The 27,333-nt window shown below is 37.1% G+C and overlaps 2 protein-coding genes across 2 annotated transcripts; both read right to left on the bottom strand.

Annotated features, from left to right (window-relative positions):
* Positions 1 to 42: 42 nt before the first annotated feature.
* LOC306861057 (protein-tyrosine kinase 6-like) lies at positions 43 to 8,805 on the bottom strand. Its single transcript, XM_079403126.1, has 8 exons — positions 8,326 to 8,805; positions 4,696 to 4,817; positions 4,406 to 4,566; positions 3,916 to 4,084; positions 2,037 to 2,195; positions 1,692 to 1,873; positions 1,133 to 1,286; positions 43 to 920 (listed from the first exon to the last, which is right to left on the bottom strand). Exons 1-8 carry the CDS (start codon positions 8,724 to 8,726, stop codon positions 715 to 717), a joined length of 1,554 nt encoding a protein of 517 aa, XP_079259252.1. The 5' UTR covers positions 8,727 to 8,805; the 3' UTR covers positions 43 to 714.
* A 55-nt stretch (positions 8,806 to 8,860) lies between these two features.
* On the bottom strand, positions 8,861 to 24,608 carry LOC306861056 (tyrosine-protein kinase Srms-like). Its single transcript, XM_079403125.1, has 8 exons — positions 23,886 to 24,608; positions 16,194 to 16,315; positions 15,134 to 15,300; positions 13,155 to 13,302; positions 11,697 to 11,855; positions 10,711 to 10,892; positions 10,469 to 10,625; positions 8,861 to 9,916 (listed from the first exon to the last, which is right to left on the bottom strand). The coding sequence occupies exons 1-8, from the start codon at positions 24,230 to 24,232 to the stop codon at positions 9,717 to 9,719; spliced, it is 1,482 nt and encodes a 493-aa protein (XP_079259251.1). The 5' UTR covers positions 24,233 to 24,608; the 3' UTR covers positions 8,861 to 9,716.
* Between the last annotated feature and the right edge of the window lie 2,725 nt (positions 24,609 to 27,333).

Here is a 27,333-nt window from a genome sequence, read left to right as displayed (position 1 = left end):
CATAAAGCTGTTGCTGGATAAAGCACTCTGGATAAAAATGTTAAATAAAAAGTAATGAATTCTTTATTTAATCAAAGGTGTTCTAACATATTTATGCGTCTGATTTGTCATGTCTTTTTTTTCTGATTTTTTTTTGCCAATGTAAGTTTTCATGAGGAAAACAAACATTAACAATACACTACAACATACACTTCAGTCAGTATCGCACAATATTTAAAGTATACGAGTCTTTTATGGTGATTTATAGCATTTTACATGTTCTTTTGACATTCATCAAGCTTCATACTGAAAATGATAATTCCACTTGCGTGATGAAATATTCCACTATATTGCTTTCCCATTTGCATAAAAGGTTTAAGAAGAGGAAACATTAAAAAAGTACCATACATCCAATACATGTTTTCAAAATGATCTTAATAATAAAACAGACATTTTAACTTATATTTTAATGCCCCTGCTCTGAACAGATTGTCAATTACAGATTTATAAAAAAAATAAAAAATCAGTCTTTCAATAAGTACAATCTACTCTACCTGAGAATAACAATGTTTATTACAAAAAATTAACAGCATGTACAGTCTCATTAAATTCAGGCAATAATTGCTCTGAACATAAATAAATTGTAAAAAGTGCTTTATATGTGCATCTTCCTCTTTATCTGAAATCATATAAGATGGTTGTATGATGCCTCTGTCTTTGTTCAATTGTTCAAAGTCAGTCTTCTTTTGCTATATAAGAGTTTAAGACCACAGGATAGTTTTCTAGTTCATGCTTCAGAATCTTAAAAGTTGGACGGTCCACTGGCTCCGCTCTCCAGCAAGATCGCATGATGTTATAAATGGCCTGTGGACAGTGAGGTGGTGAAGGCATTCTAAAGTTGTCTCGTGTGACAAGATGATACACATCACAATTACGGACACCTATAAAAGAAGGCACAAGGCTTAAATAGACAGATTCGAATTATAATGACTAAGACAAATTTGTGAACTATATATATTTTTTAAATACTTTACACAGTATAAGATATCTTAGTAATTAAACATTTAGAATTTATACATTATAAATAGTATAAGTGATAGAAATTCAATCTCAAAATGAAAAACGATACAACAATCAGCATCTTGAAACTGACCTGGATAAGGCATCGCCCCATATGTGACAATCTCATAAAGGAGAATCCCAAATGACCAGACATCAGATTTGCCTGAGTAACGGCCATGACCGATAGCCTCAGGTGCGGTCCATTTATATGGGATTTTCTTGTCATCAGATATATAAACAGGTTCCTAGACATGAACAAACGCTATTTTATCTCATTACTGGACGCTGCACTACTTAAGGCTACAAAACTGACAGAGCATCAAAAGAGATAGACATTTAAAGACAACTTCTTCTCCAGTTATGAAGAGCTCCTTTAAATTATGTAAAATCACTCATGGGATTGGTTACTATTTGATGATTGTTCTGCATCATAATATACAGCAAAAATATAAATTCATATCACAGGATTAGGTGAATTCAATGGTGCAAACACTGTTGATATTGTCATAAACCAGGATGAAAATTGGTGCCGGTACTACTCTACTTTATTTGCATACTGGCATGTAAGCCAGCATCAGCAAATAATGTGCATTAAATTTAGAATTTACATCTATTTTTGAGTCTACATGTAGCATATAATTTTAACTCACCTTAATGACTCGAGCTAGGCCAAAATCAGCAATTTTGCAGACATATCCCTCTCCAACTAGAACATTTCTTGCTGCAAGGTCTCTATGAATACTGTTATGTGCCTCTAAATATGCCATTCCATCTGCCACTTGAGCTGCAATGTCGATCAGAGACTCCATGTCCAGTGCCCTACCCTCTGGACCTGAGGGATGGAGGTGATATATAAAAGGCAGATCAAATTAAGAAGTGAGAGAGAAAACGAGACAGCACCATTACACCCCCGAGAAAAATATATTAATTTTAGAGTGACACATTTCCTAAAATGTAAGACTTCAATCATACATATCTAATAGACAATGACTGACTTTTTAGGAAATTAAGCAGGTCTCCCTTCTCTACTAGTTCGGTGATGATGTAAAAGGGAGTGGAGGAAGTGCAGACGGCAAAGAGAGAAATCAGGTGCCTGTGACGGAAACGCTTCATGATCTGTACCTCCAACTGAAAGTCCTTCTGCACAAGAGCATCTGTGTAAAAAAAAAAAGACCAAAATATTGTATGGATTTATTAAAAATATATGTATTGTTAATTTATTATTTCTAAAGATATATATTTAGTATTTATTAGTGAAAGCACTTACAGTTACACAGCAAAATTACATTTCTGGTTTTAAACAAACCTCATTCAATTTTGTTAGATTTATGCTATAAACAAGAAAAAAAAAAAATCTATAAATGGAGTTACTAAAAATTAAGTCATTATATAATTCACAATTTTTCAAGTAAATTCATGTTATTTAAATTTTATTTTAAATTTTAGATTTTTATTGACAAACAAGACAAAGTTGTGTTGCAGTGTATCTGTATTACTGCATTTTTTCCACTTGGGTGAATCGAACCACAATCACAGTCAGGCTTTGAATTGCCTTTTTTCTGCTCGAGGTATTCGGTTGTAGATTTACCAGTGTAATGTTTAGAATCACTACCATTCTGCATGACCTACAATGTGTTCAGCCTCGGCACACAAATGCTGTGTAATGTCCCGAGGCAGGTGGTTGCCTTCATAAGGATACAGTTATTTTGCTTGAATTATGCAAATGATTTTTGTCACATTACTCATTGACATCCAAAAATGGCCTATTCATGTCATGCTTGTCCAGTTCCTTCTCTAAAGGAAATTCCTGAACACTGTAACTGTCAAAAGTAAGACCCTCAGCAGATCCTGGGGTTCTGTCTGGAGTCTTGTGTATCTTAACTGCAAAGCTGAAACTAGTTTTCACTTCGCGACAAATGCTCAAAATCACAGGGTGTTTGCGCTGCTTGTTCACACAAGTGACTATCACACAGTGTGGATTATCAAAGACACGATCTGAGAGAAGCTCAGATTTGTCGCTGATGCTCATGAGATATTTAGCATGCAAAATATCTGGACTTTGTTGGCACCAATTGTCTTGTGGTTAGTGCGCTGACATACAGCACAACTGTGCTCGCGGCAACCTGAGTTCGAATCCCGTCCCATGGTCCTTTGCTGATCTCCACCTGATGCTTTCCTGTCTGCTCTATACTGTCCTAACCGAATAAAGGCACACAAACCCCATAAATAAATCTTAAAAAACAATTCTGGACGTGTCTGCGACTCAAGAGTTGTGACTGGAAATTACATTGGGGATGACCTACAGCCAATGAGAGAGCATGATACAGGGCAAGGGAAAGTTCAGGGGGAGGAGTCATAGATAGAACAAAACATCAGCAAACATGGCTTTTGCTGATAGTCATTTTGATATTCTTGTATGTACTTGTATCTCAAGCTTCTTGCAGGCCACAAATTTGAACAGGAAGAATTTGTGTGTTTGGTTGAAAAACATGTAGTTGACACCGAAAGCCTTGTGGGCACCACGCTTACATATAGCTCTTTTATGCTACGGGCATCCTGAGTTTGAATCCCGGTTCGAGGACCTTTCCAGATCCCGCCCCTCTCTCTTTCTCCAAACTTCGCTATTTCAACTCTAAACTGTCCTATTATTATAGTCAAAAATGCCATAAAAACATAGTTTGTAGCCCAGACGTTGTTTGCGATTCTTCCTTTAAAATATTTTTAAAATACTTACAGCAATCCAACAACTTTGAAAATCATGCAGTGTGTTCCCAGCATTACATTTATACTGGTAGATCCTATATGATTATGCATTACAACTTTTGCATTCTAATTTTCATCTCTGCTCGGTGGCGACTCTAGCTGTGAGCTCACCATTGTTCTTGAGGATTTTGATGGCCACTTTAGTGTGGTCTTTCCACCTGCCGCTGTAAACATCAGCAAAGTGGCCACCGCCGAGCATCTTCTCAAGAGTAAATTGTTCTTTAGGCAGCTCCCATTCATCGACTGTGGAGGGTGACAGAACCTTCAGCTGAGGCCTTTTCTACGGAAACATGAGTCAGTGGTGTCAGGAAGGAAGTTTACAAACACATTTCATTTTATGAGAACTATCCTCACAGATTCACTGGGTTAGATGCTTTTCAAACAGATATCAGCATATGTCTGCTGAAGTATAGGGAAAAATTTGTTTCTTGATGTTGATTAATTTGACAAAATTAAGTTGACATTCTCATAACAATGACAAAACTCTTTCAAGCATTTCCTCATTTGACAAAACTGAAAGAGAACAGGAGTATAAGGGAGATACACTGTAAAAACAAGCAGAGGAGAGGAGAAAAAAGCCAAAAAGGAAAGAGAGTCTTACCCGAATGCAGGGTATTCTAAGTAAATCCGAACTGGAGAGTGGGTGAGTTTGATAATATTCAATCACCTCTAATACACTGGCAAATTGAGGAGATGGATCCACATAGAACTGACCACTAGTATTGTAGATCTTGAAGTGCTTTACTTTGGCTTGTGATTTCACTAAGAGACAAGATTCAGAACTTCAGTCTGAAATTGTACCTTTTAGGGATTTCAGTGTGTGCTGTAACAAACTCCCTAATGGCTGTCAGAAAACAACACAGACACACACACACACACACACACACACACCTGAGAGTACGAAGCTCATGCTGTCAGTTTCACTGATTCGCACAAGGAAAGATCCATTATCATTTTCTGCTGACATGAGGTGATTCATTGCCTCAACACGGCTCATCTTTCCAAAAAACCACCTAAAGGAACAGAAGAAACACCTGGGTTGTATAATTTCCTTTGAGGGTAACAGCACAGGTATTTAATAATTATTCATTAATTGATGATCCTCCACTATTTAATTCACATTTACTCAAAGTATTAAAAGATTAGAAAACAAATCAAGCTTCAAAAATACTGCGAAAAACACCATAAAAGTATAATAAAAGGTATCACTTTTTAAACTTTACAGTAGTGTTGTTTGATTTGTGAACGGATCATTCCTTTGAATCAGATTTCTTTAAAAAAAAAAAAAAAAAAAAATCACTGACAAAATTGATTCACAAAATGTTTTGTTGATGAATCAGACCAATCTGTTTATTCCACTCAACTCTGTTTCAGTTCACTTAAACAGCTATTCTTGCCAAGGATGATAAGTATTATAACTATAATGATAACAATATATCATTCTAAATCTGTGAGAATAGGGAAGTCCACACCACAGCTATAATGATAACAGAATGATTTAAGGGTGTTGCTAGAACTCCAGTAAAATATTACTAATAAATCCTTATTTGTCAATGAGATTGATGTATATCGACCTGAAACTTATTTTCTCTGATAATATTGCAGCAATCAAGTTGTGTGATTTCTTTCAGCAGTTTAAAATCAGAACTAGCAATGCCAGAATCGTGAATGAATCACTCTTTTGATCTAATTGTTTAAACAGGAACATTTAGGAACAAAACTTGCAAATGTCTTCTATCGTTTGTCGATAAAGAAGCAGCTCTTAAATGTCAGGTAAAAAATGATTTATATCCAAAACAGCATTAAAAAGAGTATCAAAATATGGGCAGGCTTTTTTAATGGGGGCCTGTGGAAAGGCTAAAAACACCCCTGGTAATCAATCAGTTGCTGGTAGCCATTGACTTTCATAGTATGGGGAAAAAAATGAACAACAAACAAAGAACTAACTTCATATAGGTTTGGAGCAACATGAGGGACAGTAATTGATGATACAATGTTTATTTTTAAGTGAACTCTCCCTTTAATATGGCAGATGACAAAACTACAGCGCGCACTTATAACAAACAGAACATTACTGTCCGTTAGTGTGAATGCTAATATAGTTATGGTGTCTATGTTATAACCAGTGTTGGGGAAAGTTACTTTTAAAAGTAATGCATTACAAAATTGCTTTACTCCCTAAAAAAGTAGCTTACTAATTACGTTACTTAGTAACCTTTATGGAAAGTAATACGTTACGTTACTTTTGAGTTACTTTTTAAATCTGGGCAGGGCTAGCTTGTTTGTTTTTAATATAAAAAAGTTCTTCTTTTACAAATGTAAAAGCCCTTTTCACAACAAAAGTGAAATGAATAAGCCTCAGGCTGAAGGAAATGTAAATTCATGTCTGTACAGTAGAGGGCGCAGCTCACAAATTGCATGAAGAATATGACGCAGGAGAAGAAAATTCAACACTATTCAGCAATTACAAAATTGAAACACAAATGTGTCATTTTGCTTAGTATGGTTGAATTGGATCATCGAAGGTCAGTAGCAAAAATTGTATTTGTCTTATTTAACATATCTAATTATTGCAGGTTTATATAATATTCTGAGTTTGCATTTGACTGTTTTTATTCATTTTGAGGAATACTGACTCTGTTTTTGTGCAGTAAGAGGAGTAAATAATGTACATATTTAGTCTAGAACTACAGTAACGTTTACACAGCGCACACAATGGCTCTGCACATACTCCCAATTTCTCTCAACATGGCAACACAAGATCTGTCTGTCAAGACATGGGGAACAAAGTAACTAGCGTTATGTATTTAAAAATAATAATTCAATTATTTTCTTCTAAATTAAATATAATATGTCACTTTACTAGTTACTTGAAAAAAAGTAATCTGATTACGTAACTTGCGTTACTTGTAATGCATTACCCCCAAAACTTGAAAAAGTGAGAAAAAGAGTTCATTTGCAAAAACAGATAACAGATAATTGTTTTTAACAATTCACAGAAATCATGTTTTTTCATTGTGCATTCCAATTAATCTCAATCCAACTGCAGTTGGGTTATTTTGACTAGGTTAAAAAATAACTAAAAAAAACAGCTAACTAACACAAAACAGAATAAAAACATGATAACATAATAAAAAACGGAGTTATCTGTTATTGCAAATAAACTCTTCAAGTGTAGACTGGATGTGACCATTGCAAATTCATTTGTCGTCTCTGTCAGAAGCAGTGTAAGTGCTTAGAATATGTTAGAAACGTTTACTGTCGGGGGTTTGTCATGTTGCATCCAGTGTACAGCATCACTGATAATAATGAGCTTCATTCCATGGCTCTCTGGAATACTTGATTCTGATTGGTCAGTTATTACAGTTCAGGGTGTGTTGTTCCCCAATAACAACCATCATCATTAGCAATGCCAATAACACCGCTCATCCGGTTATTTTTAATGTCTCTTATATCACTCTGCCTTTAGTCACTTGGGTATGTGAACTGGCTTTAATAGGGACATGGCTTTTTTATCAGCTCAATGGAGGGGGACATTATAAGACAATAACAAAAATATTGGTCTTTTCTTTATCCAGAGCTACAGAAGACTTGATATAGCATTATATAGTTTTTAGAGGGCCTACAATTCTGTCATTAATTACTCACCCTCATGTCGTTTAATATTTTTTATAGTAAGGAGTAGGACATTGTTAAAATAGTCCATGTGGCATCAGTGGTTCAATCGTCATTTTATGAAGCTACGAGAATACTTTTTAGTGCACAAAGAAAACAAAAATAACGACTTTATTCAAAAATGTCTTTTCTGTGTCAGTCAATGCGGGTTCACAAGAGTACCACGATGTATGCATATGATGCTGCTGTACTGACACAGGGATGTGCTGCGCCTCGTTTGCAATCAGAGGAATGCACGCGCATTCGTCATCTTATGAATGCATGTCAAAGACTGACACAGAAGAGAAGAAATTGTTGAATGAAGTTATTTTATTTGCTTTGCTTACAAAAAATATTATCGTAGCATTATAAAATTACAGTCAAACCACTGCTATTTTAACAATGTCCTTACTACCTTTCTGGGTCTTGAATGTGGTAGTTGCGTTGCTGTCTATGCAGGGTCAGCTCTCGGATTTCATCAAAAATATCTTAATTCCGAAGATGAACGAAGAGGGTGAGTAATTAATGATATAATTTCCATTTTTGGATGAACTATCCCTTTAAATCGTTTGTAGCCACATGACACCCGGCCAGTAGCCTACAGAAGTCAAGGTGCACACATTTGCTTCCCAATTATGTGATGATGGATATATCAGCAGGATTCAAATCACAGTCTTTGATAAACTACATTTTTATTATAAATTATTTAATATAGCCTACGACATAGTGACTCAGAAAAGTAAATGTACTCTGAAATGTTAAATTAAATTACGATTGTACAGATTACTGCTGAGAAGCTTAAGACTAGCTCTATTAAAGGGTTTAGCAAACTAGCAGACTGCTTACAGAAATAGCTTGTACACTCACGGTTGAGACTCGACGGACTCCGCACGCGCCAGATAATTGAACGGGACATATCCGGTGGCCAAGCGCCCGTGTGAGTCGATTTTCTTCGCACTCCACCAGTCACCGGAAGTGCTGACCAGCTCTATCATATCACCAGCTCTGAACGACAACTCCTGTCCGTCGCGAGCCTCAAAGTCCCACAGAGCCGTGTAAAGAGCAGCGGCTGTCTTCTGAGATGATAAAGGTGGCAGCGGCGCGCTCGCCGGTTGTCCGTAGCGGTCAGACTCCGTTTGACTGAGCCCATCGCCTGTAGAGTTACTGTCGGCTTTCACGCTGTTTTCTCCGTCGGTCGGTGAGGGTCCGTATATTCTGTCCCATAATGTCTTAAGACATGGGCAAGTTTTCCTCAAACATTCCCCCATGAGATAAAACTGTCCCTGAGAGACACCTGCTAGCGGATTCCCATTTGAGGCTATTGTTTTAGGGAACTGACATTATAGTGACACCTTCCGCATTTGAACCACGCCTGTGGACGACAATATGACACAAGTTCAGTAGGCTAAACAGGCATACTTTATTATTTGAGGTTAATTGCTTTACAGACTAGCAGCATGCTTCCGGTCAAATTAAAGTCAGGTTACATTATGATAAATCGGCAAACAAATGATAAAGAAACTGCAGAAACACATATACTGAAAAAATATTTTATTTACAAGAGTTTTCTTATGAATTCATCTTGTATAATTCATTGGAAGACAATTGACTTCTGACATGGATGTGATTTCTACGAAACCGATCATGAGGACACCTACCTAGGTAGTTTTGTCATATAGCTCCTGTGTTACCCACAGTGTTCATTTCAAGATTGTGTACCTGGTACAGTTATTTGTGCAGCCTGCCTTCACATAGGCTAAAGATACCCAACAGTTCGACCTTAAAATGGCCGTAGTCTTCACTGTCTCGACACCTGTCCATACTGGCAGGTGAATCTTTTGTAAACACAAACTCTGACCTGAAAACATAAGACCAAATAATCTCCTATTACTACAGAAACGGAATGGGCCAGATCAGCTCTAGCGCAAAATACACTAAGTGCAGTCTAAAGACGGATATTATGACAGTAAATAACAGTGCTTGGCATCTTGATCCCATCATGATCAAGATTCGCTACGATCGACGAGCTACAGATAATCTGGTTTTGTCAGATTAAGGAGATGCATGTTTCTCTCCTTCGCTCTCAATTAATCCTTTATCCTCTTTAAAATCCTTAAACAAGCATTTAATATTGCACATAACTTCATTAATATAAGCAATCAAAAAGAGAGTCTATCGTATGTGCACTTTTGTCCATGCAAATCTTTTCTTCATTCTCCTTTCTGTCCCACAAAATCTTCTGTTTCAGTCCACCTCTTCTACACCTCAATGGTTTTGAAGTAGATTCTGGAGTAGATATTTTCCAGCTGACTGTGAAGGGCATGAAATGAGGGCCGTTTGGAAGCCTCCGCATGCCAGCATTCCAACATGATGCGGTAGATGTTTGGGGGGCAGCGATTTGGACACGGTAACCTGTAACCCGACGACAAGATCTCCATCACCTCCTTATTATTCTTCCCTGCGGGACACAGAGTGTGGCACATGTATATGAGATATATACTCTACTGCTCAAAGGTTTGGGGTCTTTTTTTAATAAATTGATGATTTTATTCAGCAAAGATGCTTTAAATTGTTCCAAAGTGAAAGTAAAGACATTTTTAATACTACAAAATATTTCTATTTCAAATAAATGCTGTTCTTTCTGCAAAAATATTAAGCAGCACAACTGTTTTCAACACTCATATTAATAAAAAAAAATTCTTGCACAGCAAATCAGCATATTAGAATGAATTTTGAAGGTCATGTGGCACTGGAGTAATGATACTGAAAATTCAGCTTTGGCATCATAGGAATAAATTACATTTTAAAATGCATTAAAAAAAACAAAAAAACAGTTACTTTAAATTGCAATAGCATTTCACAGTATTACTATTTTTACTGTATTTTTGATTAACTGCAGCCTTAAGGAGCATAACAGACTTCTTAAAAAAAATATATATATATATATAAAAAAAAAAAAAAAAAAATCACCAACCCCAAATGGTAATGTATATGAGAAAGAGACCCATACCATCATATGGCATCTTTCCACGTGACATCATCTCATACAGCAGCACTCCAAAGGACCAGACGTCGGATTTGACTGAGAAACGCTGGTAGAGAGCAGCTTCTGGAGCCGTCCACCGCACAGGAATCTTGGTGTTTTTACTAGCAGTATACACACTATCCTACACACACACACAAAAATTATACACTAAGCTTCAATTTATTTGCAGATTACCACGGGCATCTTTGACATCCAGCCATTATTACCTTAATGATGCGAGCCAAACCGAAATCAGCCACTTTACACACCAGGTCTTCTCCAACCAGGATGTTTCGAGCTGCAAGGTCTCTGTGGACAATGTGTCGATCCTCCAGATACGCCATTCCTTCTGCTATCTGACCAGCCATGTGGATCAGGTGAGCAGAGGTCAACACCTGACCCTCCGGTGCTACAGGAAGGGATGAGAAAAAAGAGATGGAAATAGTTGCTCATTGGGAACATCAGTGAAACAAAAGTGTCCAAATGTCTGAGACCAAACTAAAAATGTGGATTTCAAAACAGAATTTAAATCTGAAAATAAACTCATATGAATTTAAATTTGTAAAGAATTGGGAAAAAAGTTTTGGGATTCCGCATTATTTTTAGCTCAGTAAACAAAATAAGTATTACTACTAAATAAATGACACTGATCATGCGATTCTTTGTACAGAGGGTCAGATGTTCTTCCACCGAAGCTCAAAATCTTTGGATTATCTCGAATCATACTGGAGAACACGATCTGGACTGTGGATTTCTTGCAGCTTTGGTCGTCAAAGCAGAAGTGGAAGGTAACAATTTTCAATTCAACTTTTCAGTCAAACCATTATGCTCAAAATATGATTTCAGTTCAAGAAGTGACGTATTAATTCATTGAGATGAAAATGAAACACTTTTATGTGTTCAAGTGGGAAACAACAAGCCATATTTATTTATGTTATGAAACTGCTTCACAGACTGAAGGAAATAACTTTGGTGTCAAAGAAATTATGACTTCATGTACATCTGTAACCATAAAACACTGGAGTCACATAAAGCCATACATTTTTTGTCAATCCGGACATGATTGTCTGATAAGAGAACAAAATGCAATGTATGAAATACCCAGACCAGTGGAACATACAGTGATATTCTGCAATATTATATAATACTATGCTATTCAAACATGCTGGTGTAGCAATAAATGAACAAGGAAATAGAGTCCAGTGACACTTACAAGCAAGATACGATTTGAGACTTCCTTTAGTCATGAGCTCAGTGACAATGTAGACTGGCTCCCCTCGTGTGCAGAGAGCCAACAGCTCAATCAGTTTAGGATGGTGCAGGTTTTTCAGTGCATGGACCTCCTTCACAAACTCATCCAATTTTGTGTCCTCTACAGGGCAGAGTAAGAGAACAACAGATTGTTAAACACATCAAGAATCACCTTTATCCATTGATATTTTTATTTTAAAAACATTTGTCTATGGACAGTGGTCCTTTTCTCAGGATATGATGCAGATCCAGATGATGGACAATGTATTGAATTTGAAACAAAATCCAAAAACTGAAAACAAATTGTAAATTTTAAAGACAATTAAATAAGTCATTTTGAGTGCAGTTTCGTTTCTTCAGTGCTGAATTAAACTTATGCTGACACGGCAACATTACATAATCAGTTACTCTATGGGGAACATTTCAATTTAAGTTTATTGTTGTTTTGGCAAAACATTTTCACATCCTCATATATATTACTTGTATATTCTTAATATATAAAAATATTTGGTAACACTTTAGAATAGGGAACACTTATTAACTATTAACTACGACTTTTCCCTCAATAAACTCCTAATTTGCTGCTTATTAATAGTAAGGTAGTTGTTAAGTTTAGGTATTGGGTAGGATTAGGGATGTATAATAAGGTCATGTAGAATAAGGCATTAATATGTGCTTAATTAGTACTAATAAATGGCTAATATTCTAGTAATATGCATGCTAATAAGCAACTAGTTAAGAGACCCTAAAATAAAGTGTTACTAAATATTTCGAAATGGAAATAATTTTCCTTTTTCAGAAATATGTGAATGTGAATTCAGTTCTGTCCTTCAGTTTGCGTGGATGTTGAAATTTTGTGCAGGTTCTATGCATTGATTTCTAATGAATTTAAAGGCAATATATTAAGAAATATTTCAATTGATTATTAGTGTTTACATAGAATAAAAATTCCCAAAATTGTTTAATAAATTGGGTTTAGGTCATTAAAACTAACCAAGCCTTCCTTAGGGTACACTTCCATTATCTTTTTCACCATATATATATATATATTTTTTTTTTATTCAAAAATTACCTATATTCCCAATAAGCTATTTGTTTTTATGCTTTTGTAGTAGCCTCTATATTTTATGATTCCATTTTTATCATTTTTTCATACTTAAAAATTTATAATTTTCCATCTTCTAAAAATGTAAATTCTTTATGTCCTAAATTTGACTTTCAGTCTTTTGTAATATCCTTCTATAAAAGCCAGTTCCTTTTAGCAGTAATAACCTCCAGGAAGTGACATAATTTGTGGTGATAAATACGACAGCACAAACATCATTATTAGACACTTGATTGAATGAATTCGGTCATGTTTTCTGTTGTTAGATGGGTTGTTGTTTCACTTCAAAACATTCCATCTTGTGTGGTGCCTCACCTTGTTTGAGCATCTTGATGGCCACTTTCTGTTTCTTTGTGATCCAGACAGCTTCCCAGACTTCCCCAAAATGCCCCTCCCCCAGCTTCTTGAGTAGCTGAAACTCCTCCCTCGGCCGCTCCCATGGCTCCATGTCAAACAACTCCCTCTGCACGTGGACACACACACAAATAAGGTTACAAAAGGGCTCTTCCAAGAATCTCTCCCCTATATGACATGTTGCTCTAAACACAGCGTGCAGTATTGATCATAAAACCAGAGAGGCTAGAGAGTGGTTATATTTTGTTAACAGCATAAACATGAGGCAGGAGAGAAGAAAAGAGAAGGAACGGACGCAATTTGCATTCCTAGGAAAGTTTTCAGGGAAAACAAATCATCAGAAGACATGTTTGGTTTTGGTGTGTTTAGAAGGGAAAAATACGTTTGAAATGTTTGAATAGTATTAATATTTATTGTTAAATAAAAGGCACTACATTACATATTTCAGTATGAAATCTGGGACCGGTAATTGACAGGCAAACATTTCTTCATATCTTTTACACAATGAAACAGTAATGATAGCGACCGTGATAACACTCCTGAATATACATCCTTGTTGGTACTGGAACAACATTCAACCAACCAACCAGATTTTAGAATTAGGGCTTACGAACACTCTTATTTAGCGTAACAAAGTGCATTCACTGCTCAACTGTAAAATAAACCAGTTAGCTTGTACATATATTATTATAAATGGAAGCTTTTAAAAATGTTGTTAAAAATTACTATGGGGCAAGAAGACCCAGGAGTAAACTTATCCCAGCTGTCATCTGATTTTTCAGAACATGCAAAAACACTCATTTTTAATTAAGTATTTTTGAAAAAGTTGTCAGTAGTTAACAAATGCTAGTTATAAATTTAGATATATCTATAAATATAAATATTAAAAATGAATGAACCTTCACAAATCCAAAAACAGAATTCCAGTGAAAGCGATGCACATGAACTACACAATATATTTAAAAACAGACTTGGAATTCAGATTAAATGATTCCATTTAATTGGTATTTAGATTATTATGAAAAATGATGCTGATCGAAATGTGCATCATCTAATTCATGGATTTATTAAATAGTAACTTAATTAATTATAATAACTAATACATTAAATCATAAAACCACCAGCAACAATGTACCACCAGGGCTTTCTGTCACAGTTGTGAGGGGGAGGCAGAGCTTACCCCATCGTACCCTACCTATATTATTTTATTGGTTTTTCCTGATTTAATTAGGAGTTACCTGCTGTTATTTGATAGAAATATAGAACATAATACAATAAAACAAAAACAATAAAGCATGTTGATCCAGAAATATGTCCTTCTTGATAAATTCAGCATGAAATGATTCAAAGACCTTAACAGGTTTTCACAGTAAATAAAATAAATAAAACACAATTAAGTGTTCATATCAAGAACAAAAATTCAAATCTGAAAGATGGTAAAGTTGCCCAAGTGAAAACACAAAATGCATAAAGTAAAATATGCAACAAGGTTGCTGTGCTATCCTTTTAGGAAGCAGGTGAGTGAATGGGCTTGTGTTAGTGTCTCTCAGTGGAGCTGTGTGTCCACACACTCTGTTATTCAGCCTCGGTGTCCTCCCTGAAAAGGAGGAGAGGAGAGCGGACAATCACCTTGAGGCCAAACAAGACAGAGCACAAGAAAAAACAAAGCAAACCTTGTAATGCATTTCTGTGCAGAGCTGCTGATTAAGATTAAGGATATTAGAAAACCAAAGAAGCACGGACCATGCCGACTGGTGCCATCGCCCAGGGCCACTTCTCCAGAAACAGGCCGCTTCTCTATAATGCTAATTGAATATAATGCAGAACTGATACCCATAAAAAGGATGCATATATATGAGCCTTAGTTTCATGAAGACAAAAAGTGATGTCTAAAATGAAGATGTTGCTCTTGGATGTGTATTACACATTAAGTGTCATACTTGCTGTTCACATGGCTGGTCTAAGGGGCATCGCAGACTTCTGGAGTTTTGCTGGTAGTATCTGATGAGCTCATCCAGAGTGCCAAAAGAGATCTTGTCAGATACAAAGTAAGCACCAATCGGTGAGCGATGAATACGGAAATGGAAGACACTATTTTCACTTCTGGCTGTGAAGGAGAGAATAACATTTTCCAACATTAATATTTCTGGAAATTTATTTTTAGCACTTTTTAACCCTGATTTATTTTTTAGATCAACATATTTGATCCCCGCAGTGCCAGGGAATGTACATCCAAAGATAATCATTTATAAATGTAATATAATATAAATAAATCTCTTATTTTCTCTTTAAATTATTTTAGAATGTTTCTCTGACTGAATCAAACTGAGTAGGCAGATATTCAGATACTGAATCTGAATCCTTCTGTTTTATGACAAAGTAGATATGCACTTTTACGAAATATGACTGAAAATAAATTTTTAGAATAATAAAAAAATAAATCATTACATATATTAACATTTTATATCGGAGACCCTTAAATATAAGAAATAAAACATTTTTAGTGGAGGACTTTAGAAGAACGTTATCAAATTGGAAATGTTGTGTATAATCAATTTTGACAAGATTAGCAAAAATTCTTTAATGGCTTTGTGGTTTTTGAGACCTTAAATAGAATATTATGTGGTTAAAAAATACCCGCTACTCTTCTGTGGAGACAGAAAAATGCTTAGTCAGTTGCACATGGAAGACCAATATGGTGTTACAAGCTGTGGGGTGGAAAGAGAGATAGAGAGAGAAGAGAGAGACGGAGAGAGAGATGCTGGCCTGAAAGGATGGAGGATAAGCCGAGAGTGGATATCTTAGGCAGAAAATAATAAGACTGATGAAGTGGAGACTACATTGTCATGCAGATCAGAGAGAAAACGGGAGATGAGAAAGAAAGAAGATGAAAAAGGAGATGATGTATGAGAGAGAGAGACAAGGGAAATACGGGAGGGAAGTACTGGAGGTACTTTCAAATGAAAAAGAGTGTGAGAGAGAAGAAACAAGGGAACGAACCTGAGATAGTATATTCATCACTGTGGCTCTCACTGATCCTCACCAGGAAGGAGCCAGTTTTGTTCTGTGAACTCAGAAGCAGCTTCTCAGCATTTTGTCTGTTTATATTCCCATAGTACCATCTGTAAAACAGATGCACATAACACAGCTGAATGAATTAATATTTCATAACCTGTCATAGCAGTGACCCCGAATAGTCGACGATTCAATGCTTCGATAGGAGGAGCCTGATTCGACTCCTAGTCTCACTGTCGAATATTCGTGTTATGATCGTGCCATTTTGGCTAAATGGGGTGCTCAAATATTTGATTTCACATAAAACTACCAGTTTTCTCCCAATAAGTTAATAATACAGCCTATTAAAATAATGCTCTAAATAAGAATCTGAAAAGAAAGAAGCTTCAAATAAATATTTTAACGTGCGTGAATAAATCCAACCACCCCTATAGATTTAAATTTAATTTTCCATAATCTGTGACCGACAGAGGATCTTGGCGGCAGGGATTTAAATCTTTAACAAGACTCATGTATGTGAAAAACTGGATTTTTTCGATCAGGTAGGGTACAACTTACCGATTTGAAAACATTTCAGCTGGTTTATATGCATATCGTGTAAATATTATTTATCTCGTATAAGATGCATTTGAGTTACACTGCAGTAACCCAGCCAACACATCCATGTGGGGCCCATAGGGGTTGCAATTAGGCCGATATCTGGGACCCAGCTAATTTTGTCCTGTTTCCATGGTGGCCCTACATGGGTTAACCCAGTTGGGGTCCATATAGGCCCCAATGGGTTAACCAGGTAGCTCCCGTTTGGTGCCTACATGGGTTAGTGATGGGACCCAGCTAGGTCTTATGTAGGTCTCTTATGGGCCATAACAGGTATTCACATGGGCTAACATTTGTCTGCTTGGGTTACCTTATTTTACAGTAAACCCCTAAACAAAAACATTACATTAAATCCACTAAAATGCTAAAGGTATTCAATAAACAGAAACCAGTAGTTCATGCTTTTAAGCAAAGTTTATTGAGAATAATTTAAACATGACTATCATAACTTGTACATTTACAACTTTATATAAAACACAAGTATCTAAATAAAAAAAATAAAGTTTTTTTTAAGCTTCCTGAAAAACTATATGGCCCAGTTTCACAAACAGAGTTTAGCTTAAGCCAGGACTAAGCCTTAGTTAAATTAAGATATTAAGCAACTTTTTAAAAAATTCCTTAGAAGAAAACATTAAGGTGTGCATCTTGGCACAGAACAATGACACTGACATATTTTAAGATATGTCAGAGCAAGATATTTTCAGTTGAGACCGCTCAAATATGCATTTTAGTCTGGGACTAGTTTAAGCCTTGTCTGTGAAACCGGGGGTATAACTTTTATTCTGAATGCTTTAAGCAAGGTTTTGTAGGAATAATTTGAACATGACCATTAAAACTTGTATATTTACAACTTTACAAAACATAAGTATCTTAAAGTTAAAGTGAATCTCCTGACAAACATTATTTGGCATAACTTGTATCGTTTGTATATTCATATCTGAAAACCAGTGGCGGCTGGTGAAAAAATTGAGGTGGGGCTGTGGCACACTGGCACAGCAAACAATTTCACAATAACAATGGTGGGCACTGTCCCCACACAGAAAGGGAATTGAGTCCCTGGTCCAAAAGATGTTAATAAATAATAATTAAAATAAATAGATGTGCTCTATGGCAATCATTCATTTTGATGGCAAGGCACAATTAAGATTTCACAGACAACAAATCTTTCTAACAACAACAGCTTTATCAGCCAATAGTAAAGTGTATTTAGCTGATTGCTTGAATGTTGTTTGTGAATCACTGGACAGCTGCTTTAATGTAGACAGGGTCGATGTTCCTCTTCTGCAGCTGGTTGAATAGCATGTCTACATTTGGCATGATCTTGTGAAACAATGCCAGGAAAAAACAGAAAGCCTCATCTTCAAGCATCCTCACAAAACCCCCTGACTCTCTGACAGTTGAGGAATCAAAGTTCCCTGAGATTCTGATGATCTGAAAACATTTTAAAAGGTCATCCTTGTGTTCGTACACAGTGTTTACAGCACGACTTTGGAAGTTCCACCATGTTATAGAGGCCCTGGGAAGTCTGTGCACCACTTGGTCAAGCATGGTGATTCGCTTAGGTGACCTGGAGAAGACAGAAAATCCACCAAGGTCAGAAAAAAAAGTGCCGATTCTGGGGATGTGTGATGTCGCCTGCTGCATGATGAGGTTCAGCTGATGCGCGTAGCAGTGAACGTAGTGAGCAATTTTTGCAGACGTCCATTATCTTACGCTGCACTCCGCCGGTGCTTCCTCTCATCACAGTAGCCCCGTCATACGTTTGGGCAATTACTTTGTTTTTTGTCCATTTGGTAGAATGGTACTTAGACTGTCCAGAAGTGCTGTAGCGATGGAGTCGGTGTTTGCGTTCTGGATGGTAAAGAACTCAAAAAAGCACTCTTGGATGTTACCATTGGACCCTATGTAAAGAAGCACAAGCACCAGCTGACAGCGAGTGGAAACGTCAGTCGTCTCGTCAGCTTGAATGGCGATGAAATCAGCGGCAGTTACTTCCTCCAGAATGTAATCCTTTACCACTGATAGCATGGAGCCCAGCAGCTCGTTTTGTACCGTCTTTGATGTGCCCTTAAAAACGGTTGCTGTCTTAAGGTGCTCCTCTAGCACATTGTCTAGCGAGGCAACAAAATCCACTAAACCCCTAAAAATGCTTATTACTTAAAAAAAAAACATTACATTCTAATTTAGGCGAAAATTTAGGCAATTTGTATGATTTGTAATAACACCCGAATGCAAACTGATGCAGATTTATGTAAGGCAGAAACTCCTGTTTGCATGATAAATATTAAATATTGTATTTTATGTATTGTTAAACATACAACAGCCTTATTGTTTACTCTTCAAATCGAGATCTGTCCCAGGCTAACATACCTTATTTACACTAGCTTCTCTGCTATTTTAGCCATGCTGACAAGATGGCGACGCTGATGGCAGCTATTGTGCGTTGCTCTCCAGTGTTTGTACTGTTTTTGTTTGTTTTTCCTGTTTTTTTGTTTTTCAAATACGATCAGTTTTACCAGGGATGACCTGCTGAACATTCGGCAGAACACACCACAAAATCTTTTACCTGCCTAAAAATCTGTGCTGTCCAGCTGGCCCCCATCTTCACACAGATCTTCAACAGATCACTGGAGCTGTGCGAAATCCTCTCATGCTTCAAACGCTCCACCATCATCCCCGTCCCAAAGAAACCCAAAATTACTGGACTTCGTCTGTAGCCATGAAATCATTTGAAAGACTGGTTTTGGCTTATCTGAAGGACATCACCGGACCCTTACTGGACCCCCTGCAGTTTGCCTACAGAGCAAACAGGTCTGTGGATGATGCAGTCAACATGGGACTGCACTTCATCCTGCAGCATCTGGACAGACCAGGGACTTATGTGAGGATCCTGTTTGTGGACTTCAGCTCCGCTTTTAACACCATCATCCCAGACACCCTTCAGAATAAACTAACCCTGCTCTCCGTCCTCACCTCCGTCTGTCAGTGGATCAACAGCTTCCTGACAGACAGACAGCAGTTAGTAAAGCTTGGTAAATTCACATCCAGCACTCGCACCATCAGCACTGGAGCTCCTCAGGGCTGCGTACTCTCCCCACTGCTCTTCTCCCTCTACACCAACGACTGCACATCTAAAGACCCCTCTGTCAAGCTCCTTAAGTTTGCAGATGACTCCACATTTATCGGCCTCATCCAGGACGGTGATGAGTCTGCTTACAGACAGGAGGTTAAGGAGCTGGCTGTCTGGTGCTGTCTTAACAACCTGGAGCTTAACACGCTCAAAACTGTGGAGATGATTGTGGACTTCAGGAGAAACCCCCCTGCTCTCCCCCCCACTCACCATCATGAACAGCACTGTGACTGCAGTGGAGTAATTCAGATACATGGGCACCACCATCTCCCAGGACCTGAAGTGGGATATTCACATAGACTCCATTGTCAGAAAGGCCCAGCAGAGGTTGTACTTTCTTCGCCAGCTGAGGAAGTTCAACCTGCCACAGGACCTGCTGAAACAATTCTACTCCGCCATCATTGAATCCATCCTCTGCAGTTCAATAACTGTCTGGTTCAGCTCAGCTACCAAATCTGACCTCAGAAGACTACGGAGGGTAGTCCGGACTGCTGAGCGAATCATTGGTACAACCCTCCCCAGTCTCCAAGAGCTGTACTTATCCAGAGTGAGCAAAAGGGCTGGTAAAATCACTCTGGACCCCTCACATCCAGCACAGTCCCTCATTGAACTGTTATCGTCTGGTTGACGCTACAGAGCTCTGAGCACCAGAACGACCAGACACAGAAACAGTTTCTTCCCTCAGGCAATCCATCTCATGAACACTCAACAATAAACGTGGAACACACAACTATAATACATTATCCATTCACCACACTCACTTATTTTATTTTTATTTTTATAATTTCTAATTTGCACATACTTGACCTGTACATACATAGTTGTCTATATTATATATTGTGTTTTTGCTGCTTTGTACATTGCCTATTTGGATATTATTCTTTTAATATCTGTGTCCTGTCCTGTTGCTGTCTTTCTGTTGCACTGTGGAGCTTCTGCCACTACAAAAAATTCCTTGTATGTGTAAACATACCTGGCCAATAAAGCTCATTCTGATTCTGATTTGACCTCATCATTGTAATCTTCCTGTATCGTGAGCACACAGCCCGGTGCCAAATTTTGCAGATTAAATATGAGCTTTTTTAGTGTCTTTTACTTTTAGAGGGCGTAGGAAACACCAAGACGTACAGCATTATCGTTAACGAAGCGTATTCAATATGAGATAAATGATGAGTTAAATCCCATTGATTAAAAACCTGCTATGATGCTTCATTCTAGCCTACTGGTCATCTTCAGCGCGCGCAGCCTAAAACAGAAATGCAGAACATTAATAACTGTCATATACATAACGTTATAATGAGAGCACTATTGTAAAAAAAAATTTGTGAATACTTAGGGTTTCGCTGACGTTTAATGTTAACTATCTCAAAACATAAAACATTATTTACCCCGTTTGTATCTGCGAGTCGTTCATTACACATTTTCCCTGTGTGTGAGCGTCAGTAATTATGCCTGTCTGACTTGACTCTTGGTAATGTATTTTGGCCCTACCCCCAAACATATGATTCGACTATCAGTCGAATATCGGCAAGATTCGAAAATTCCGATTCGACTATGAAAATCCTGTCAACCTGTCAAGACCATGTCCAGGTCATATTTCACCAGCAAAATCCAAAGAAAAAAGTATTTACTTGTATACATAAGTAATAATTAAATTTTTCATTACTGTAATATGTAAAAATAGTCATTTTCAAAGTATATTTATTCATTATATTCCGTGTTTTGCCTTTAATTAATGCTTATCATAATGAGCATAAATGTGCATAATATCATAAAATGAATCTTTAAGATATTATTCTGAAAAATGAATATTCCCATGTTGATAGATAAAAGCAAACACAGCACATTTACTATCTCCAACACGTACAATTCTGAACTAAAGTTTGAAGTATCAGCTAAAATATTAATAATATAATCATTAATAATGCATATTTAGTACCATAATTAGTCTTTTTTTACATTCGAGTAATTTGATTGCATTACTAAGTAGTGAGGAATGAAGAAGATGTATTTCATTGTAATTATTTGCTGACACATTATTATTGTTAGTCCTGTTGCTATTATGTCAGCTAACAATGTGAGAAATATGAGTACTGAAGTGTAAAATGCTTGAAATTGCTGTATGAAAAACTATATTTTCTTTTTTCACATTTTGCCAGTAATATACCAAGATATTTCATATGAAATATGGTATAATTTAATAAGCTCCTCCAAAAAATATATTCTATAAATGGTAATCAATGTTATTAGTTGTGTAGAAACGCTAATTAGCCATATTGCACGAATATTAAACCCATTTCTTTGAATATACTACCTGCCGTTCACTTTTTTCAGTGTTTGAATTAATACTCTTATTTCCTTTATTTGATGATTTTTATTACAGTGAGAGAAAGAAACAGCTCATATTTTGCCCGCATTAACCACGTTCAGCTTCTCACAGTAAACACTGTGGCGTCATGCAAAGTATTGCCATGTTAAATATGGGTGCGGCAGGTGCACATGCTTGTTTAGCACAATCCCATGGTGCTTCAGTTTCAGTGAAACTCCGGCAGGTGACAGGTGCACCAGAGGCCAAACACACACTACTCTGAAACAACAACCCGTTACCTGTCAACACTTTTTAGGAGGTGTTTATGACGAGAACAATTGACTGACCCCGTTAACAGAAGTAAACGATACAGAGCAAATAAAAGAAAACAGCGCACAGCCCTTTGTTCACATGGACGATGATAAACCCCGTTGTGAATTAAATGAGACAGTGCAGGTATATGAACATTCCTTGGCTGAGCTCATGTACAACCAAAACTAGGCACACTGCTTCTGTGATTTCAAAACAGTAAGGTCAGGTTTTGACCTATTGACCTTATTTTTACAGTGTGAATTATACAGTGGCTTTCAGGATCTATTTAAATTGTTTAACCCATTTTTAATGTCTGGAAAATCATTCAATCTAAATTTAAAGTTAATTTTCAAAATACAGTCTGTCAGGGTTTGTCATGCGCAACCTTTGGGGCCGCTAGTCGAATGACTTTAATAAACGGGTTTTGGAGATACATTAAAGATAACTAAATATATAATAAAGTCATACATAATGACAGTACCTACAGTTTATAGATGTAGCAGATTGAAACCTTTGTCAAAACATATGCAGCTATATTTGTATAAGACAACAATCTTTTGTTCAAAGCTAATTAGGTTCAAGTGTTGTTCTGACTGCCCTAAAATGACCATATTTACGCCCTATAACTGGAGGGATCTTAAATCTGAAATATTTTTATGGTTGCCTATATAAACAAACAAAATCAAATGTTAATGAAAATCTAAAATGCAATGTTTGTTTAGCAGTAGAAAATATTAGTTCAGTATGAAAACAATAGGCAAGTTGAACTATTATAGAGAAACAAAAGTGCAAGTAGGCTATGTAGCCCTATACGTCAAGCTCTTCATTCTTATAGTGTGCACTACGTAGAAAAGAGTGATCATTTTCCATAAAATATGTGACCCTGGACCACAAAACCAGTCTTAGGTCACACGGGTATATTTGTAGCAATAGCCAACAATAAATTGTATGGGTCAAAATTAACGATTTTTCTTTTATGACAAAAATTAAGTAAAGACCATGTTCTATGAACATATTTTGTAAATGTCTTACCGTAAATATATCAAAGCTTAATTTTTGATTTGTAATATGCATTGCTAAGAACTTCATTTGGACAACGTTAAAGGTGATTTTAAGATTGAAGATTTTCAAATAGTTGTATCTCAGCCAAATATACATCAATGGAAAACTTATTTATTCAGATTTCAGATGATGTATAAATCTCTTTTTTAAAAATAAAAAAAAATCGACCCTTATGACACGGTTTGTGGTCCAAGGTCATAATGAATATTCTAATTAAAAATAGGCTATAACTAGAAACTAAATAAACCTATTGACTGTCAGGACTTACCTGTAGTTAGTGAATTCATCCTGTACTAGGGCCACATAATTAGCAGGGACCAATCCGGACTCCAGGGACCCCGTCAGCTTCTTGGCAAGTACATAATCTCCCCTCTTTTCTATGACAGACAGTTTGTCCCCTTCTTTCACCGTCAGCTCTTCCTCACTGCGGGCTACGAAGTCGAAGAGCGCCGCGTACAGCTGCGACGGTTTCCTCTTAGGAGCCGGGACCCGGATATCACCCGAAATCGTGCGGATCTCGGCCGGTCGAGCCATGCTCTGATGGTAAAACTCGGGCCATATGCAGTCCCACAGCGTCTTCAGACAGGGCATACAGCTGCGACAACAATTCTCCATCCCAGCCCTCGCTTTCTACGGACTCCAGGGTAGCCAGAATATTTGGCAGCTGTCCACCAGTCGAAACGGTTGAAGAAATTGAAAATAAAAGCGGTGTGTGGGTCCCTCACCAATGGTGACCGACCTTCCGTAGCGATTCTATACCGGGATCCCTTTTGTCGAGCAAACGCGCTGGCTGTGATCATAGCGGAGGATCAAGTGAAACCGGTTCTGTTTCGGGATGGATCACATAGGTATGCGGAAAAGACCGGTGCAGTGCGCCGCAGCATTTGGTGCCTCTCTATCCGCTCCGGAGCAAAACGCTTCGCGGCGTGTGAACTTGGCTGCGCGCGAGCCGTTTCTCCTGTAGTGCGATCATCTGTTCACTAGGCAATGCGCACACTTGGAGCTGGAAACCATTATTTGTTTATTTTTAGATTCGCCTCTAATCATAAAATGCTTACATCTCCGCAAATGTTTGCGTTTATTAAAATTTGTGCACGCTCATTTGCGTGCATATCATGTGAATAAGCAGTTGAAAAAAATAGCCTAATATTCTGGCCTAGTTTTTAACACACGCACACACACACATATGCACACGTTTATTATTATACACTACGGGGACTTCCAGTTTACATGTAGCCTTATTGCTTTTAAATTGTGCTAATTATAGTAAGTGGTGCGTTGCAAATACTGAGCTGTGCCGTCACACACTGGCGTTTGTATCGATTTTTAATATTATTTTGGGCAGTTTAGCTCTTTAATGGTTTTATGTTTATTTTGGGCATTCTAATCTGAGCTATATTTGCTGAACGACTTCTAGGTTTCTGCCATTTAAAAAGCATAGGCTAACGAGGTTATATAGGCTACTGAAGATGTATATTAGCTATAAATCACTCACTAAATATATTTTGGCGTCACATTAAATGAAAGGAAGGAGATTCTACAATAGAGCTGTTGTACAAACTTTAGTATGACATGCATAAAATCTATGCAGTACATGGATAATTGTGCATGCATCTATTAATCATTTTGAGTCTAATATCATCCCATAGGAAGGCGGGTAGACTGTCTTTATGCACAGGAACCAATCCTTAACCAATGTTTGAGCGCGTGTCTGCGTGTGATACACTGTGACGGGCATTGTTTCCCGCGCCCGTGATTTCTGTGTAAACATATTTAGGTCGAATCTTATCTGAGCGTCATTAAAACGTCTTTGTAAAGTAAACACACTGTAAAATTGCCACCTTGATGCAACACCTATATCGCTCTAATTTAGGCTTAAAACTGTGGGATATAGAGGCTATGGGAATTGTGGGTGGGGGGAGTGAATAACCAGTGCTCTCTCCACCTCAATACCACGACTGAGGTGAGACCCTTGAGCAAGGCACCGAACCCCCAACTGCTCCGGGTGTAGCTGAGGGGTTAAGGACTGTAAGGTGCTAGTCGGAGCTAAGGAGGTGGAGTGGGTGTATGTTCACGGTGTGTGTGTGTTCACTGCTGTGTTTGTGCACTTGGATGGGTTAAATGCAGAGCACAAATTCCGAGTATGGGTCACCATACTTAGCCACACTTCACTGTGTGATCCTGGCTGTGAAATCCCAGCTAAAGTCATAATTCTTTTGTGATTTACCGGTACTGTTTTCTACATAAAATCATCCTGCATAAGGTAAAGAACATTCTGTGAAAATGTAACCTTGATGTCTTTAATATTGACTAAGGCCATGTCAAAGATTGAAATGATATAGCCTACATCACATAGGCTATATATTGTGAAGTAAATAATATCTTTTACAATATGCAATATCAATTACTCAACCCTCATATCAGGCCAGTAATGGTAAATAATACCTTTTATAATATGCAATATAATTTACTCAACCCCTCCAAACTAGGCCAGTGCTTAACCCTATCCCTGCATTTCTGAACCACACAAGCATTAAAGGCCTTCCAAGTGGGACATGATAATAAAAATCAAGATGCCTAAATAAACTGACAACTAGAGGAAATGGCTCAGTATTTGAATATTGTCATGGACCATGGGGGATCAACGAGACAGAACTACTGATTAAGTTCTTTAATGAAGCCATTTTCATCTTGAGGACCAATGTAAGCAGTTTCAGGTTTTACTTTGTTAGCAAAACCTGACCCACACAAACACAGACAAATACATTAATGCTGATTCAAAATAATTTTTCTTTAGGGAGAAGAAAATAAATCCAGCTGCCGGGTTTGATATATAGCACACTGTTTTATTAGTATATTTAGCTTTGTGACGTACAGCTTGGGAGAAAAAAAAAAGTCACAATGTCATGTCAGTGACATTTTAGCAGTGACATCCCAGTGGAAAAAGCTTCATCTCAAATCATTGGTTTTCATTAATGAAAGTGATATGTTAGGAGCCGCCCATGCTGTTTGCATTAAACAACAAAAATTATTTTTTTTTCATTTTCATTCAACCTTTCAATTTCTTCACATATGTATCAACACTTTTCTAAAGAATTAAAATATTTAGCCACATGTACTGAAAAAGTATTCACTGTTATATATATAACACAATAAATATAAAAAAAAGATTTATTTCGTATATATTATGGTATTAAAGTGGGAAATGGGTTGCCGATAGGACTTCTTTTTCAAATATAAAACAGCAATCATTTACCTGAGGTTTTCACTCTGCTGTTCTTATACTCTAATACTTGATGTCTGCACCTGACGAAGGTGATAATGGCTTTTAATCATTAAGGAACAGACGGCCGTGTTGTCCCTAATGGTCAGAGGAAAAGATTCATTTACAACAAGCCTTCTTAATTTTGTGTATCTGTTGATAGCAGTTAAAGAAAGTGATTGGGGTCAGTAATGGGGGTCTCCCAGACAAAAACACTGTCTTGTCTTACTGTAAATGCATGGAAAATTGCTGCAAGTCCCATTTCCCTTCACTATAAAGGAATCAGATCAAATTAAGCAGTGCCTGAACAGAACAAGGGAAAGCATTCAAATTAAAAACAACAACAAAAAAGAAAGAGAATCTCAAAAATCTGTACATGTAAACATCACACTTCCACTGAGTCCAAAATGAGAAGGAAAGAGACAGTTTCACATTGGTATTAGGTACATATCAA

This window comes from Barbus barbus, assembly GCF_936440315.1.
Source record: "Barbus barbus genome assembly, chromosome: 41".
NCBI lineage: Eukaryota > Metazoa > Chordata > Actinopteri > Cypriniformes > Cyprinidae > Barbus > Barbus barbus.
This window is presented reverse-complemented; position numbering and strand designations above follow the sequence as displayed.